General features: G+C 40.4%; 1 protein-coding gene and 1 long non-coding RNA gene across 2 annotated transcripts; one reads left to right on the top strand and one right to left on the bottom strand.

Annotated features, from left to right (window-relative positions):
• The first annotated feature begins 1,814 nt into the window (after nt 1-1,814).
• kdm2ab (lysine (K)-specific demethylase 2Ab) lies at nt 1,815-17,817 on the top strand. The gene is made up of 23 exons (XM_051954740.1): nt 1,815-2,024; nt 2,455-2,495; nt 3,932-4,070; nt 4,247-4,325; nt 4,491-4,537; nt 5,628-5,806; nt 6,099-6,205; nt 6,393-6,486; nt 7,590-7,743; nt 7,845-7,960; nt 9,796-9,922; nt 10,038-10,321; nt 10,442-10,519; nt 10,880-11,140; nt 11,265-11,393; nt 11,530-11,616; nt 11,777-12,001; nt 12,448-12,477; nt 12,802-13,838; nt 15,081-15,244; nt 15,579-15,725; nt 15,915-16,130; nt 16,253-17,817. Exons 2-23 carry the CDS (start codon nt 2,460-2,462, stop codon nt 16,432-16,434), a joined length of 3,918 nt encoding a protein of 1,305 aa, XP_051810700.1. The 5' UTR covers nt 1,815-2,024; nt 2,455-2,459; the 3' UTR covers nt 16,435-17,817.
• On the bottom strand, nt 15,407-16,338 carry LOC127535847 (uncharacterized). Its single transcript, XR_007944724.1, has 2 exons — nt 16,215-16,338; nt 15,407-16,123 (listed from the first exon to the last, which is right to left on the bottom strand). It is a non-coding gene; the product is annotated as an uncharacterized LOC127535847 (long non-coding RNA).
• Nucleotides 17,818-17,879: the final 62 nt, after the last annotated feature.

Here is a 17,879-nt window from a genome sequence, read left to right as displayed (position 1 = left end):
AAAAATACTGATATTGCACACATTCTCATATATGTAGAACAACAACAACAAAGAAAATACACAAACAAAAAACATAATGTACAGACACTTATTTTAAAAAAGTTTGACTAACTGGTTTTACATTATACTTCTATATGTGCATTGTGCATTATAACAATCCAAAGTGCAACTCTCCAGGTGGAAGAATGAAAAGTGACTACATATATCTGTGTCTTTTAACTGAATTCATGAATAAACAGATATAGTCAATGATGATATTAAATTAATTATATGAAACAATAATAAAGATTCAAATGAGGTTTACATGTAAATTAGGCAGAAATGGGCTCATTTTATGATCAATTTTGTTACTTTTATTACGTTTTTGTTTTTTATGTTTTTAATCTTTATTGACATTTTATAAATCTTTTATCATGCTAACTAACCATCAAATATATATTCTGTTATTCTGTTATATTGGTCTGCATTATCTCTCAAGGTTTCTTGATGTTTTTTTTGCTGAACATTCAGGGAACAAAACATAAGATGGTTAATCTTTTTCAGTTTTTCAGGAGACATTCAGGGAACTTTCCCTACAACTTTTACACTGATCACTTTAAACCAAGTTATTTTATGTTGTTATGTTATGTTATGTTATGTTATGTTATGTTATGTTATGTTATGTTACGTTACGTTACGTTACGTTACGTTACGTTACGTTACGTTACGTTATGTTAATTTTTCTTATTACGTAATGTTAAAGTTATGTTAGTATTTTTTATATTTTTTGTTTCATAATTTATGTTTATTATTTAATTTTCTATTTGTCTAGTACAAGAGGGTACTGTAAAATACCGGAGTCAAATTCCTTGTATGTGCTCACATAGTTGGCAAATAAAAGTGATTCTGATTTTGATTCTGATTCTGAACTTAAATTTATTTTGTAAAAGCCTTTTGTGAAACACTCCCTGCAGATTATTTTCTGAAACCCTCAGAAGACCTTCAGGGGAACAAAATTAAGAGGGCACAGATAGATCTGTCAGTCACTCTTAAAGCACTTTGAACTACGTTTTATGTATTTAATCTATTTTATTAAATGTACTAAGCAAATCAAGGTTGATTAATTGGTATTACATTACTTTTACAATACAGGGATGCTGTATTGTACAGTACAGTAGTTCTGTATTATATTTAAACAATATGCTTCCACAGAGGTGAAGCAAAATATTCAAATTTAGCTCTAAGTGTTTAGAATAGAATAGAATAGCTCTTTATTGTCACTGTTAAACAACAATGCTCTTTGTGTTATAAGTCTACAACAAAAGAGCAAAAAGTCAGTACAAAAAAATTAACTAAATGAAATTAAACGGCATTGTGTAAGAATAAGAAGAAATGCACTAGTACTGCACTACAGTATAATTCTAACATAGCTGTACTCTACTTAAGTGTTCCTACTAAATTATTTCAACATAAAATACTGTTGTAATGCAGATACAACATAGATGCATCTGCATAATAAGTAGTTGTGATTAATTTTACTGCAAATATATTTGTACTTCAGTAGAATTAATGTTTTGATCGTATATGCTGTGGGGGATTTTACTATTTAGATGATATGAATATTTCTTGCACTAATTAAATTGATATTAATGAAGACGAAGAACCAAACATTCAGCCGTCATACGGGGCAAGACAAACCAAGTGCACTTTTATGTTAATGTATTCTAATCTTGTTTAAATAGCACATGATGTGTCCAATGAGAGTGGCTGTATGCTGATTTTCCGGAGCAGTAGAGTAAGTGGGGGTGGGTCGCTGGCTTTTTCCTTTTTTTCGGTTTGTGTGTATGTGTGTGTGTTTTCAGACCAGCTGAAAATGGCGGCTCGGAGCGTCGAATCCTTCTAACTTTATCGCACAATAATAAACATAACAGTATACACAGCTGTTATCACATAACATGGGGAGAAACTTTACTGAGAGGCTTCAGACGCTGTAGTTGGGGAACATTACTTTGACAACTACACCTAGAAGGAGTTAAAACGCAGAGGTAACGATAAAGAAGCTTACAACTGCCGTATACAAGCTAACGTCAGCTAGCTAGCTAGCATCAACGATAGCCGACGACTCATGAAAGGGATTGTGAACCGAGCTAGTTTACAGTAGCCGTATAATTCCGTTACTGAATAGACACACTGGTCGTGAATGTTCCTGTTAAAATACAGTCGCTCTTATGGGCACTTGTCTTGGTACAATGACGCCGGAGCAACGTAAATGTCTGTAATTTTGTGTGTGATGCTAACCTTAGCTTGATGGCTAAAGCAACACTGTTGGCTAACGTTAGCTGGGCTATTTCGCTAGGCTGTGCTCTAAGAGAGGTGTGTTTCTGTCCGACAGGATTTAAAACGCTCCGAAGCATTTCAGTAGTCACTGGGTAATTGATTAGTGCAACTTAACGCGAAACTTTGCTTCCCTTCCAGAGAATATGGAGGATCCTCATACGCGATATAGCAAACGCCTGGTAAGTAACTTAACCAAACTGTTACCTCCACGAACCACTTGTTTTATGTTTACAGTGCAACTGAGGTGGATTTTTCATCCGTGTGTTCGCCTTTTAATGAGCACGAAGCGGTGTGGTTAATGTAAATTGTCGTGTTTGACTGGAAAGGCCCGCTTTCTGTTTAGCACATTGTGTCACGGCAGTGGTTCTCTCTGTTTTGTGTGCAACAATAATAACGGCAATGAACCCGTCTAAAGACTGGGTTCAAGAGAGGGTCAAGTCCACTGTCTAAGATGACAGCATTTGTACTGTGACCTTGCTTCACCTCCTTTCAATCGTTTCTTCCTTGCTGTAAAGTAATAAAACTCTCAAACTACAGTGTGCACTCAGAACACTATTGAAACTAGTGATTTGAGGGGCGGGTAATCAAAAAAATCTATTTAAAATATATATGTAATAAAGGTATTCTGCCATTGTTTATTGGCTAATTCAAGGGACTTCCCAAAACTTCATTAAAGCGTACATTAAGTGGTTGTATTTGTGCTTCATAAAATCTAATTACAGGCTTTATTACTTCATATAAAAGCAACATAATTGGCTTCTTCAATAATGTTAAATGGTCTTGGTTGCAAATTAAAGGGTACAGTGCAGTTCCAAGTTAGAAAAGTAAGGCGCATTACAGTTTAGGTATTACTACATTAATGATAAAGGAATGGGGGTGGGGTGATGTGAGGGCAGGGGTGTTGTGCTTTATCCATCTGTCTGCTGCATAGGGTGAATGGCTGGAAGCAGGGTTTAAAAGGGGGCGGGGGGCAATGTGTAGAAGATTAACCCCCTTTGCTATTGTAATGCTGTATTGTTTGTTTCCCCACATGTACTTATTTGATTGCGAGCAGACTGATCAGCTTGGCTTGATTTATTGTGATTTATATCTATGTCTAAAGTGAAAGCATTCATTTTTTTTCTGATGGCAGATTTAGTCCATTTAACTCTTGAGATATACCGGACATCTCCCATCGATGTTGCCTGCTGTCTTTGCAATTAGACTCCTGAAACAACATTTTAAAAATACATTTAGAATGCATGCAAAGGGTTCTTGATTTTTTTGCGTTTGCATATATTAAATTAAAATCCTCGGTTGTGTATAAAGTTCAGGTCTTTGTGGGCTAATTCTGCAAAAAATGACCGATGATGCTTGTTTTTTTTCCTCAATTGTGAATTTGAGCACTCCTTATAGAATTTAGAGCTTTAATGTGTTTTCTTGCCAAGTATATCCCTAAAGTTTGTTTTCTGTTGTGCCTGTGACATGAGCATTGCTGTCTGTCTGAGAAGCTGCTAAAACTGAATTTATTATACGATCAGTGCAGTAAAACATCCAGTCTTTCTCCCTGCTGGTTAAATATCATATTGCTCATGTCTGATGTAGAAGTTCTCTAAAAACCTTCTTATGTGTTCAGCGTACAGGGACGCGGCGCCGCTACCAGGATGATGGAATTTCAGATGATGAAATTGAAGGGAAACGAATGTTTGACCTGGATGAGAAGTTGGAATGTGGGAGGTTTGGCTCTGACTTAGTCAAACATATGGATGGTAAAGGTGAGATTTCAGTGCATCAATTAAGAGATTTCTGGAATATAATTTCAACAAATCTATACCTGACAGTGCCATGTACAGTAAGGCGAGCTGTGTTTCCTCTGTGCTTTGTTGAAGTTGTCTACCAAAGTTGTGTTTTGTTTCTAACTGTCTGTGTCATTATGTGTGCCTTTGTCTAGATTTTACTTTTGAATACATACAGAGGGAAGGGCTCAGGGATCCCATTATCTTTGAGACAGCGGAGGGCCTTGGCATACAGTAAGAAACTGTTTACTTTTTTTTGTTTTATCTAAGAACACTTTATCGTTTCAGTGTCAGCAGTACGTTTCTTTAGTTTTATATTCATGACAGAAAACATGTTTGAATGTGTATGTACAAAAAACGAAAAGTAAAAAATTACAAAGAACAACTTCTCTCTTGCAGAATGCCAGACCCCGACTTTAGTGTGAGTGATGTCAAGTTGTTTGTTGGTAAGTCCCTCTTTTATGTAGCCTAGCCGCGCTAGATAACCCACGGCAACGAATTTAATTCTCTGCCAGGGTGGGTCTAGTTACCCTCCATAAGGCTCGAGGCTGGATTCTCCTAAAACTGACCAGACCAATCACCATGAAGTGTAGAGTCAGAAGGCGGGCGTAACGAAGTGACGACAGAGGCGCGACGATTCTGACAGAAACAACCAGCGCGCAATAAACAGTTATCGTTCGACTCGGCTTTGGCCACAGCTCTTAAAGATTTGAAGCTAAAATTCAACTTGAAAGATAAACAAAGGACGGCACTTAAGTGTTTCATTGAGAAGAAAGACTTATTTTGACTTATGCCGATGGGATATGGCAAATCCTTAATATACCAGTTGGATCCGTGGCTCCGCTGGTTGGGAAGCTAATGGGACTTAGCCACAATCCGCCGCCGGTGCTCTCGGAACTACGTCAGCCTATTCGTTGCGTTGATTGGTTATATACTTACCCAATTGCTGCAGAGGGATTTGATAGACAACCTTTTAGCCCGCCTCCCTCCCTGTCGAGCTTCCTAGACCCTTGTGCCGTCAGAAACATGGGTGTAGCATGGCTAGGCTATCTTTTATGCCCTTTCAGATTAAATAGCTTTACTGTTTGTACACAAAATGTAAAATGCCAACTGTGCTACTGGTAGAGTTGGACCATGTAACTCAGTTGGACCGGCTGGCATGTTGACAGTATTGGAGACTTCACCAGTTGATTATTAAGAAGGAATTGCATTACACAAATTAAACTAAGTCTATGGTCATTTAGAAACAGTGTCAACATTACAAATTTTGTCCAGAGCACAAAAAATCCAACAAATCTAAATTAACTGTGCCAGGACATTTTGTGAATGTGTTTTATATTAAATATAGTTTATACCAGCTGATATGTTATCTTTTTTTTAACTGCCAGATATCAGAAATTTGTATCTGTCTCAGTCTACTGCTGCCAGGAATATTGATTAGAAATATTGGCTATTTGGACAGGTGGACCGTTGAAACTGCGCTGTAGATTTTATACAGTGATCTCAGTTTTTAAACACTTTCTAATTCTCTTACAGGTAGTCGACGCATTGTAGATGTTATGGACGTAAACACCCAGAAGGGAATTGAGATGTCAATGGCTCAGTGGCGACGCTACTATGAGACTCCACCATCAGAAAGAGAAAAACTCTACAATGTCATCAGCCTCGAGTTCAGCCACACAAGGCTGGAGAATCTGGTCAAACGCCCAGCTTCGGTGAGAATGCCAGCAATTACACACTTAAGGGGTTTTACAGCAACCTATATGTGCATGTAGATGATGTCCTTTTGGGACTTTAATGGACACCACTACTTGTTACAAAACATGTCAGTGACAAACAAGTGAATAACCAGAAAATCCTCTTTTGTGTAATGCAGAAAGATCAGCTTGTAATCTTGATTATGTGTTTGCTGCTGTGATGGCTGTAGAGCATTGGCACGTTTTGTCTACATACAGAAAGTGTTGTAAGTTATCAGTGATTCTCCTGTGTTGTGTGTGTTTTAACCAGGTGGATCTTATTGACTGGGTGGACAACATGTGGCCCCGTCATCTCAAGGAGAGACAGAGGGACTCCACGAATGCCATTATAGACATGCATTATCCTAAAGTACAGAAGTGAGTAAATGAGACACCTCAGTAACATATAACATTTGCTGTGCAATAATTAAGATTCAATGTCGATCCCATCATCTATATGCTCTCCAAAGTCTCTTGTTGCTTGCTTGTTTTTCTTTCAATTTCTGTATTTTGTTTTTATCTAAAAAAATACATTTTATTTTCCCTTCATCCCCACCTGTATCAGGTACTGTCTCATGAGTGTGCAAGGCTGCTTCACAGATTTCCACATTGACTTTGGAGGCACTTCTGTCTGGTACCACATTCTGCGAGGAGGAAAGGTCAGTGTTACGCCACACAGGAACCGTAGGTTTTAAGATTTGGGGGCTTGGAATGGCCAGTTTCCATCTGGCCATTACGAGCTTGAAAAACAAGGAACAACCATTTATTTCAGTCCTGTTGTCAGAATAAATCTACCATACATGTGGTCTTTGGCCAATGCTCCATCTTACTAGCCTAGCCGCGTTAGACAACCCACGGCAACGAATTTAATTCTCTGCCTGGGTCGACAACAAAAACGACAACAGTCGTTGAGCTCCATTAGCACCGACTCTGAATAATCTTTCTGTTAACATGTCTGTAATATACTTGAGCTTCACCCATTGACTGTATAAATAAGGCTTCACCGAACTCCCGCATCCTCTGATTTCCGGCGCTCTAGGAGCCTATTCGTTGCGCTGATTGGTTGTATACCTACCCAATTGCTGCAGAGGGATTTGATAGACAACCTTTTAGCCCGCCTCCCTCCCTGTCGAGCGTGCCTTGACCCTTGTGTCTTCAGAGCATGGGTCTAGCGCGGCTAGGCTACCATCTTACTTTTTCAAAGATGTACTTTCAGATGTTAGCCCAGGTGTTTTAGCGAAAGTATAAACTATGCAATTATGTCACATACAATAGTACTTTCAATGCATGACAGTTTTCAGGTTTACCTGTGATGGAATAGAGATGACAACAGACAGTTTAAATGTGTTCATCTTTGAGCGATATCAGACGTATCTCTTCCCTCTGACTGTATTATTATTCATGATACAATTACATGGAAAATAGCTAGTCATGAAGAGAATAATCATTCTGATGAGTAAAAATGTTTATGTATGGGTTTCTGGGTTTGTCAGACCTTGAGTCGATGTAAACCCGCTGTTTTCTAGCTACAGCTTGACTTGCATAGGTAAATCTAAAATATGCAAATGATACATTTGAGTTAAATCTTTTATTTGTCAGTCTAAATCAGTATAAAACAGCGGTGATGTTTTAATTTAGTATCAGAGCTGTCTGATCAGATGCAGTGCTCACTACAGCAGCCTGTACTAATGGCAGACTAAATAAGGCTTGTACTGCATGTATTTGTAAAACTCACACTGTATTCATGATAATTTACCTGCAGGTGTTCTGGCTGATTCCACCCACGCCACAAAACCTGGAGATGTATGAGAACTGGGTTTTATCAGGAAAACAGGGAGACATCTTCTTGGGGGACAAGTGTCATGACTGTCAGAGGATAGAGCTCAAGCAGGGAAACACCTTTATAATACCATCAGGTCTGTTTCTTTAATACAGCAGTGTTACATTCAAACACTCTTTCCTGTAAACTCTTCCAGTCAATATATTCCTCTAACATCCTGTGTGTCATATGTTGCAGGGTGGATCCATGCTGTGTACACGCCGGAGGACACACTGGTGTTTGGGGGGAATTTCCTTCACAGCTTTAACATCCCTATGCAGCTCAACATCTACAACATTGAGGATCGTACACGGGTAAGCAACACCTTACAGTCACGATCAACATTTTTTCTTACTGCTGTTTTTGTACAACCGCCGACCTGACACACACTGATGATTGTTTCAGATTTTGTGTCTATGCAAAACAAAATTCCATATCGTGTGGAATTACTCACAATTTGAAGACTGTTGACAGAAATATTCCTCAAAAATGTGACTTTTAACTTTATGAATGTCTAACCCACACAAAAGCTTTTTTCCCCTCTATCATAATACCAATGCATAACCAGTTCCAATGCTCTCTTTTTTTTCTCATATTTAAGAAATGTGAACCTCACGGAGTAGAACCTGTTAGAATTATTTTTATTTTACTTAACATGAGACTAGGAGTTGTTGGAGCACTGAAAACAGAGTCACATTCATCTGTGACTGAATTAATCACAGTTGAGTGATGCAAAGAATTTTTTTAGATTGTCTGCTATTGCCATCATAGGAGTTTCAGCAAAAAGCAGCTGCACTTCTCTTTATCATCCAAGAGACTTCTTCAGGTCTAACTGACTGATAAGGAGTTTTTAGATGTGTATAGTCACCTCCAGCTCACATGACTAATAGCCCGTTGATGGCTAAGGACTCACAGGTCTCAAGATGTAAATGGTTGTTAAACCATGAATCCCAACAACATTGATATTAGTTGTGAAGCAGCCAGTTCACACAACAATGAACATGAAGCTGCCAGGTCAGTACTCAAGATGTTAATGCTGGTGAAACTTTCTGGAAAGAGATCTCAGTAATGCCTTACAGGTGCTTGATAACTGGTGTTGTAGACTCCCTCCTCTGTTTAGAGATTACTAGTCCAGGGACATCAATGGACTGTTAGCCTTGGAGCTGGGGGTGACTATGCACATCTGACACCCCTCATCAGACAGTTATAACTGAAGAACCCTCTTGGATGAGAAGTGAAATGTCTTCAAGAACTTGAGAGAAAGGTCCAGTTGCTTTTTTCTGAAGCTCCTAGGATAACGAAGTTTAAATAACCCTGATAGCATGTATGTCTTCCATTTCTTTGGTGTAACAGCTGGACTCTTGAGTCAGACTAAAGACCAATTTATGGTTTCCACATCCGTGTGCTCAGGCCATTTGACGGACTGTGGACGCTGCTCTAGTCATACTTGAAATCATACTTTGGGCTCCTTTGATGAAAACATGTATAAACAAAGTTCCTTTGAAGTCCAGCTGCAACTACTTTAATTATAACTCTTTTAATAATACATTGTTAAATAGTGGATGACCAAGCATCTTCTCATACAGTCTTTCCTCAGATCAAACATTTGTTTTAAACACTGCTTCTTTTCATGGCACGTGCTTAGTCTTTACGCTTGCACTGGCGACGGTCTGCACAGTCACAGTAATTGGGCCGCCTTTGGACCCTCGCAGATAATGACATTTACATCAAATGGACCCTGCCAAAAGCCATAAATTCGCTGTTATGGAGGAACACAAAATCATGCCATTTCCGGAAAATATGCCAGTCCTTTGGAGACAGCTCTGTGTTTTTGTGTGTGTGTTTTAATTTGGCTATAACACGAGTTTAGTTGTCCTTGACACACAATTTTCAGGCACTATGATTGCTCTTCTTTAGGTTGCGATAAAAGACATGGACAGGTCTTTAACCTGCAACTGGGCTCACACCATATTAACACCACTTCTTCCTGTGCAAGTTTTGACACATGCTTCTTATGGAGAAGAGCTGCTTTAGAAGCAGGAACACATGTATTTATGTAGAAAACCATAAATTGCAGACACAATATATCCTTTCAACAGCAGTGCCATTATTATTAAGCAGTCTTATCTTTTTTGTGCTTCTCCTCTAGGTGCCAGCAAAGTTCCGTTACCCATTTTACTATGAGATGTGCTGGTATGTCCTGGAGAGATACCTCTACTGTCTGACCAATATCTCCCACCTCACTCCTGAGTTCCAAAAATACTCTCTTGGCATAGGTAAGAATGAACAGGAGCAGGAGGCAACTTTTCTTTCCTTATTTTTTTTTCTTTTTCACACAGACAGTTGAATTTGTGAACACTGTCATGAGTTTCAACCACTTTCTCTTTTCAGGGCTGACCAGGGCTGACCTTGAAACTAGTGAGCACACCGGGAATGGCACCTCAAGTGGATTTGACAGTGACACTGAAATTGTGGAGGTGAAGGTAAAAAAGGAAGAAGTTAAAGAAATCAAAGAAGAACAGGCAGCTGAAGTTATCACACCTCAGCATGTGCTGACCCCCTTTGAGCTGGAGGGACTATGGAACCTGATAGGGAAGCTGGAGGAGCTGCCAGCCCACAAAAAATGTGTCCCTGCAGGCATTAGGAATGCTGCAGCTCTGCTTGAGGACATGAGGGTAGGTGTCGCCAACATTCTTCATGCAAAACTCAGAATGAACTCCCAATGTTACTTTATTGTAACAGATAGTTAACTTTTTTGTCTTGCTGCTTCCTTCCCCTCTCAACTTTTTGTCCAGGCTGTTCTGAAGGAGCGTGCCAGTGACAACCACAAGCTAGCCTACACTGGAGAGCCTATTGTCAGCTGGCCTAAAAGGGTGAGCAGGGAGCAAATTTTAGCATGTGTTATCTGGGAGTACGTAAACATAGTCCTGTAAAGATAAGATGATATCGGTTTGTAAGCAAATACATCTCCTTTAGAATAAGTGCGTCAGTTAACTTAATTTCTTGCCGTATGATTTTTAAAATACTCTGTTAGTCAGATTGAATATATTTTTTATATATATATATATATATATATATATATATATATAAAAGCTTCAATTTCAGTATGTAAATACCAGTATTGTTGAAGTAAATTGTTCTGAATGATTATGTCCTTCATGTCTGTTATGTATTTATGGCACAGGATCCTAACAGTCTTTTTCTACCCCTTTCCCGCCGGTCACTTTATACAGCCATCGTGGTACCAGCCACCCACACCCCCTCCACCTGTTATTTACCGTCCTCGCTTGGCCCCTCCTCTCCACAAGCCTCTGGGTCAGAGGCCCAACAAACGATCTTCCATCTCTGCCTTGAGGCGCAGACGAGTGAGGTGCAAGCGCTGTTCTGCCTGCTGCAGGAAGGAGTGTGGCAACTGCCAATACTGCTATGACATGAGGAAGTTTGGTGGGCCTGGACGTATGAAGAAAGGCTGCGTCATGAGACAGTGTCTAGCGGTAAGACATCATAGCCATTACTGTTTTGTGTATGTAGCATCAATATTGCTGCCTATTTCTGTCTGACCATTATCTGTATCAGAATTACATCTAAAATGTCCATATTATTTTGTCTGTCTTCCAGCCTGCCTTGCCGAACACAGCACGATGTGCAATATGTGGAGAGGGGGAATCAGATGAATCAAATCCCAGCACTTATTCCCTCATGGAGTGCTCTGTCTGTTCTGAAATAACCCATCGTCAGTGCATTAAGGTGCGTCTGCCTCCAGTGTCATGAAGATTGTGATACGTTACACAGTTACTGCATTGGTTGTTTGCTGCTGCAATGTTGCATTTGTAGGTCAGATTTCGTGTTTGCTATTCTGAATTATAACTGTTCTCTGTTTCAGGAACCTGGTGAGGGGAAGATCAATCAGGACTTGCCCAGCTGCTGGGAGTGTCCTAAATGTTACCAAGGCAAAGACTCAGCATCAGAGGTACTAAATGCAAATCTCCTTGCAGAGTTTCATTTTCTGTCTGCTACTGTTCTCAGTTCATCTAAGACACTTTTTTTCTCACAAAATGTCCTTATCAGTGACTTCCAGTTGCCCTCTGGTTAATGCTGATACCCAAATTAACATGACACCTGCTTATCAGTCTTCCAGTGATGAGGAAAGTGAAGAGTCAGAGAGCTCAACCTCCTTGCCGCTGTCCAAACGTGCATACCGGGAAGGTATCGGTGTGGCCGATGGTACAAGACGAGGGAGACGTAGCAGATCCCCAGGCAGACCCACAGCACCACCACCTTCCCAGAAACTACTACTGCAGCATCAACAGAACCGCAAAAGAGCAAGTGCACTGGAGCTCAGACTTAAAAAGAGGGTAAATTGGTGATACTTTGAATTTTCCTGTGTTTTTAATGACCCACAGCAAGTAGTGACAAAATGTTTTTAGCTGGGCTGTTGGGGGAAAAAGGGTATTGATTTAAAGTTTTTGAACTATTCAGTATATGTGCTTGTCCAATTATGTTAAAAAAAAGATCTATTCTGAAATTCTGACAGCACTATTGTATGATATCTACACAGAACATCCTATTTTTTCAGTTTATACATTGATTTTGATCTGTTTAAGTCACTCAGGATCCTTTATTCTTGGCATTACCTTGAAGAAACTTTTAGTCATCCTGGAACTGGTTCGACAGATGCCAAAAGCAATTATTGGCACCCACTCAGACTTAAAACAGTAGATAAAAACTGAGGCTGTGTTTAACTTTTGTGCATGTATTTGACATGTATTTAATTTCTTGACCCCTTTTCTGTGTTTTGCAGATAAAACTGGAGCGGAGCAAAATCTTAACAGTAAGCACTGAACTTGTTACTGATATAATCCTGTACTGCATTTAAGGAATTCCACAGTAGATATCTAGTAGTATTCCAGGACATTGTTTCATCCAAGCACCTTAGTTTGGCAAATTTGCATTTCCATGAGATTGAGGTTTATAAATGCATTGAGCACAGTGTATTTATCATCAGTGTATTTGTGATGCAGCTTTAAGTTGTGAAACTTGTTTCGTACTTTAAACTTTAGGTGCTACATGTGATGGTAATCAGCATATGGCATTTATATTATTGTTGCACTGAATTTTATCTTTGAAATACGTCTTGCCTTTTTCTTTGAAATAGAAACAGTCTTCTCTAGACCGTTCTTCCAGGCTGCTGGGCTCCAAGATGCTCTCCCGGCTACGCTCTCCAACGAGCAGACTACCTCAGAGCAGAGGCCGGGGCTCTACCTGGGCGAGTGGCGCTCCTTATCACAACACTCCAAGAGGGACTGGATCCTTCGAGCAGCAGTCTTCCCTTGGTTTGGTACTTGAGCCCAAAGGAGAGCCTCGCAGAGGGAGGGGAAGAGGTGTGAGGCTGCGGGGAGGAGGAGCAGGAAGAGGTATCAGAGGTGGTCGAAGCCATGGAGAGTTAGAGGAGGAGAGTGAGGACAGCAGCAGCAGCAGCACCAACAGCAGCAGCAGTGACGAGGAGGAGGAAGAGGAGAGCGTACAGAACAGAGGGAGGGGAGGGGATAAAGAAAACCAGCCACAGTCGAGGCGGGGAGGACAAGCAGCCAAAGAAAGAGTGGAAGAAGGGAGCGAGGTGGCCAACCAAAACGGTGCAGAGGAGGATGAGGAGGAGGAGATGGAGCAGGACAGTCAAGCAAGGGACAAAGATGGCTCATATGTTAAAGTGACACTCCAAAGGCCAACCAGAGCCAAACGAGACCCATCAGCCATTGTTCCCAAATTAGAGGCTATCGCCTCTCAAACTGCCACTTCCACAATACACAACCAGACCAGAGCCCTTGTCAGACCCCCCATTAGAAATCGAGGTCCCTGTCCTGATCAACTTTCAAATAGGCACACACCACCACACACTCGCAGCGGACACACCGACTCCCGCGCTTCTCACCCGGAAAGACTCGAAGCCTCTAAAAGAACAAGATTGAGCAGGCCGGCTAAACTGAGTAATGGTGCTTCCTCTTCTTCAACATCTGAGCTTCCTCATCTCCGCATCCCTCTGTCTGCCCTGCAGGAAGGAGGGGGTGAGGCAGACAGGGAGAGTGTCGGGAGTGGCCCGGGATGTGAGAGGGAGGTGTGGGTGTCCGTCTTCCGTTACCTAAGTAGAGCAGATCTCTGCGTCTGCATGGCCGTCTGCAAGAACTGGTACAAATGGTAAGACCTCTGAGCAGGTGTGTTTTTTTGTTAAGGTCCGATGCTGACACATTTCTTATCGAGCCTTTAATTTCTCATCAGTCACAAGTGAAATGTAAAATGTACTAACAGGATTCTCATTTTTAGCTGACTGCCCCTTCTGCCCTGTGAAGTACTACTATACATCTGAGTGGACTGTGTGTTTTGTAGTTAAACAGACTGGTGACTGTTCTCCAGTAAATTTATCCAGCAGATTGTTTTGTATCATAACAAGATTTTAATCTGATTAATTTATTAACCCTCAATCTGGTCTTTTTAAGTAAGTACAGGGTTTCTGCAGGACATTAAAAAGCATTAATAGTCATTAAGTTGATTTTTCGAAAATTAAGGCCTTAAATGGCATTAAAAATTATTCCATTTGATTCTCAGTGCCATTAAAAATTCTTTCTGTAGTTTTCAAGGAAAATGTTTGACAAATATATAATTATAGGCTGTGATTTGTCAGATATGTGCATCTGAGTGATCATGCTGAAGCATTGCGATAATTGTTCCGGCCAGTCGGATACAATTGCCAAAAACTGCATGCTTTTATAGTGGCCGGCAGGCTGGACCAGGGGGTGGAGAAATGAGAAATGCAAATTCCAGCAAAAATGGCTAGAAAATATGGATTTTAGAGAATGACTACTGCCCGTGGGTGGTTTCCGGATTCAGAAATGGTAAGACGTAGGGACAGTGTTTATATGAAAATCATCTTTTACAAAAAACAAACCCGTGTAATTTGTTGAGTTCATGGTCGTGGCATTAACATTTTTTACAGTTTAGCTTTAAAATGGCTTTAAAAAGCATTAAATTTGACTGGCTGATTTCTGCAGAAACCCTGAAGTAGACTGTGAAATACATCAGGCTACAGCTGTGAATGAAATGTGTCAAGTATGTTCAATAACCATTCCTTTTTATTGCTGCTTATCACATCTTCAGGTTGTAAATACATTGGTACTGAAATCTGTAGTATTTTTTCGTAATTAAGAAATCAAGACATTTCTTGACTAGATGCCTTTGCTTGTTAAAAGGTGACATTAAGGAGATTGCAAAGATGGAACACTGGATTTGAATTTATTGATATGCAATCAAACTCCCAGTCCTTAACTTTAAATGATTTATTTGATGTAAAGTAGTGTGTAGTGTCAGTGGCTCATTGCTGTGAAAATAGACAACTAGAGGACGGACTGTGCTGTTGATATACTTGATGTTCTGTGTCCACAGGTGTTTAGACAAGCGGCTTTGGGCTCGGATTGACCTGAGCATCAAGCGCACCGTTACTCCTCAGGCCCTGACAGGTATCATAAAGAGACAGCCAGTCACACTTGACCTCTCCTGGACCAACATCTCCAAAAAGCAGCTCAACTGGCTTGTTGGCCGCCTGCCTGGTACACACACACACACACACACACACACACACACACACACACACACACACACACACACACACACACACACACACACACACACACACACACACACACACACACACACACACACACACACACACACACACACACACACACACACACACACGGACGCTCACTCACTTACTTCAACATGAATTTTATTAAATTTCGAAATGGCCAATATTCTGCTTGTAAATAAATACTACACCCTTAATAAACAATGAATTATATAAGCTAATGCAATCAGAAAGTACATTTCTTTTATACCAACATATTTATGGCATTAAATGCTTTGTTTAAATCCATTTTGCAGGGCTTAAGGATCTGATGCTGGCAGGTTGCTCCTGGTCGTCTATTTCAGCTCTTTGCTCCTCCGGTTGCCCTCTTCTCCGTTCTCTAGACCTGCGGTATGCCGACGGGGTCAAAGACTCTCAAATCAGGGATCTAGTCACCCCTCCAGGTGAGGAAACAAAGAAATCAGGCTGAAAATATGCATATAGTCAGCTTTTAGTTTATGCAGTAATTAAATTAATTTGTGTTATTTTCCCCTACTTTCTCCTTACTTTACTTCTGTTTTACCCTTTTCTTATCAAACTTCTCTGCATTTGTTTTCTTTCCCCTTTCTTGATCAATGATGCCTCTGGTCCAGGCTGTGACAATCGCAGCCAGTTGAGAACCATGCAGTGTTTGCGACTAGCAGGCCTGGACATCAGTGACTCCACTCTCCGTCTGGTCATCCGTCATATGCCCCATTTAACAAAACTGGATCTTTCCCACTGCAACAGCCTCACCGACAACTCCATCAACCTGCTTACTGCTGTGGGCTCGTCCACCCGAAACACACTCGCAGAACTCAACCTAGGAGGTGAGAGATTGTTGGAAAGAGCTAATGGGCAACACACTCATTTTCAGAAACAAAACATGCATGCACACATCGCATACGACTTACTTGAGCAGAATGTAAGTGTGTGTGTTTTATTCTCCCAGGTTGCAGTAAGCTAACAGACACGTGTCTGAAGTATCTCCGCCGTCTCTCTTGCATCTCGCTGCTCGACCTGCGAGGCTGTAAAGGCGTCTCCCGAAAGGCCTGTGAGGCCTTCATCTCCGAGCTGTCAGTCAACACGCTTTACTGCCTATCAGATGAAAAACTGATCCAGCGGATATCCTAAGCGCCTGAATTCTCTCACTGCAGAAGCAAATCAAGATGCAAAAGCAGGGACAGTGGATCCTGATGTGAATCTGTGAGACACAAAGGACAGAGAGGACGGGAAGCTGACATGCACCTGTGTCACGTAAAAGGAGGGGTGGGGTCTAAACTGGGAGGGCTTACTCACTGGTGTTGGGGAAAGGGTTGTCACAGCTGGAGCAATGCTTCTTTTCAATACATTTTTTCCATGTAACAAAAAAAGAGACTCAGGAGCTTTTTTGCATTTGCTTTTTCATTTTGTATGGGAAAAGCAAATTTTTTTGTCATGTTGGGAGCGGGAAAACCTGGGCAATTAATTAGCTGTACTAGACTGGACATCCTGTGGATAACAAAGTCCTCAACTCGTTTTTGGGCATATACCAGGTGTGACTCCTGTTCTCTTCCATTGAGACAGATAAGCAAAGACTTAGACTTTCATCCTTGGGATGCATCTGCTTTGTTCTGTTTGGCTGATACCCCCTAAATTCTTATTTATCGTGTTACACATTTGAACTTACTTTATTTCAGCTACATTTGGGTGCTTCAAGTAGATATTTTTTGTCAGGGAGAAAGTATTTAGTTGTTTGATAATTTATGCTTTATGCACAACAGGCATGCGTTGAGATTTTTTTAAGACAACTGAAGGTGAAAGAAGTTTCTCCTCAGACAAGCTACTGGAGTGTCCTGTGTATACTGGTTGTACGTTCAGCTTCGTAAGTCACTGGATGCAGCAGTAGTCTGCTGGCTTACTTGTTAAGTACAAATGGACACTGAGGGTGTAAGAAGGCTAAAAGACTGTGAGTAGGCAATCAACATGGCAACAAGACCTCACCCTGACAGAGGGCAGGTTGCATTAAATGTAGGGGGTAAACCAAGGATACAGTGTCATATAAATGGTGCATTTTCAAACAACAGTTAGACTTCAGGTGCTATTATTTCCAAACTCTTGCTTTGTTTTTGTACAGTGACAACATTTAGAGCAAAACTATTCTAGATGAAACTGCTCCCCCACTCCTCTTTGATACACCTTTTATTTTCATGGATGAAAATGTGATTATCTACTTTTCACTTGACTTTGTCAAATTCATTGTAGAGATGTATAATTTTGTTCTGGGGTTTGCTCATTTCTTTGTTTCCTTTCAGTGTTATGGCTCTGTATCAAAGGTCTCCTTCCAGACTGCTACCTGGCCATATCCCTTAAAATGAATATAAGTATATAAAAATATACTTTTGTGTAAATGTGTTTTTCCTCTTTTAGATTATTAAAACGGGAATCCTGTAGCATTGTAATTATTTTCAGAAGCTTTTTTCACTTTATGTTAATTGTGTTATTTTTCAAGAAAAATAAAAAAAATTATAAACAATGGCTAGCTGTCAGGCATTTTATTAAATTATTAGTATTGCTTATTTTCCACTTTTATTTGTCCC

Source organism: Acanthochromis polyacanthus, chromosome 10 (genome assembly GCF_021347895.1).
Source record: "Acanthochromis polyacanthus isolate Apoly-LR-REF ecotype Palm Island chromosome 10, KAUST_Apoly_ChrSc, whole genome shotgun sequence".
NCBI classification, from domain to species: Eukaryota; Metazoa; Chordata; class Actinopteri; family Pomacentridae; genus Acanthochromis; species Acanthochromis polyacanthus.
The sequence above is the reverse complement of the archived record's forward strand: the minus strand, read 5'-3'. Positions and strand labels throughout refer to the sequence as shown.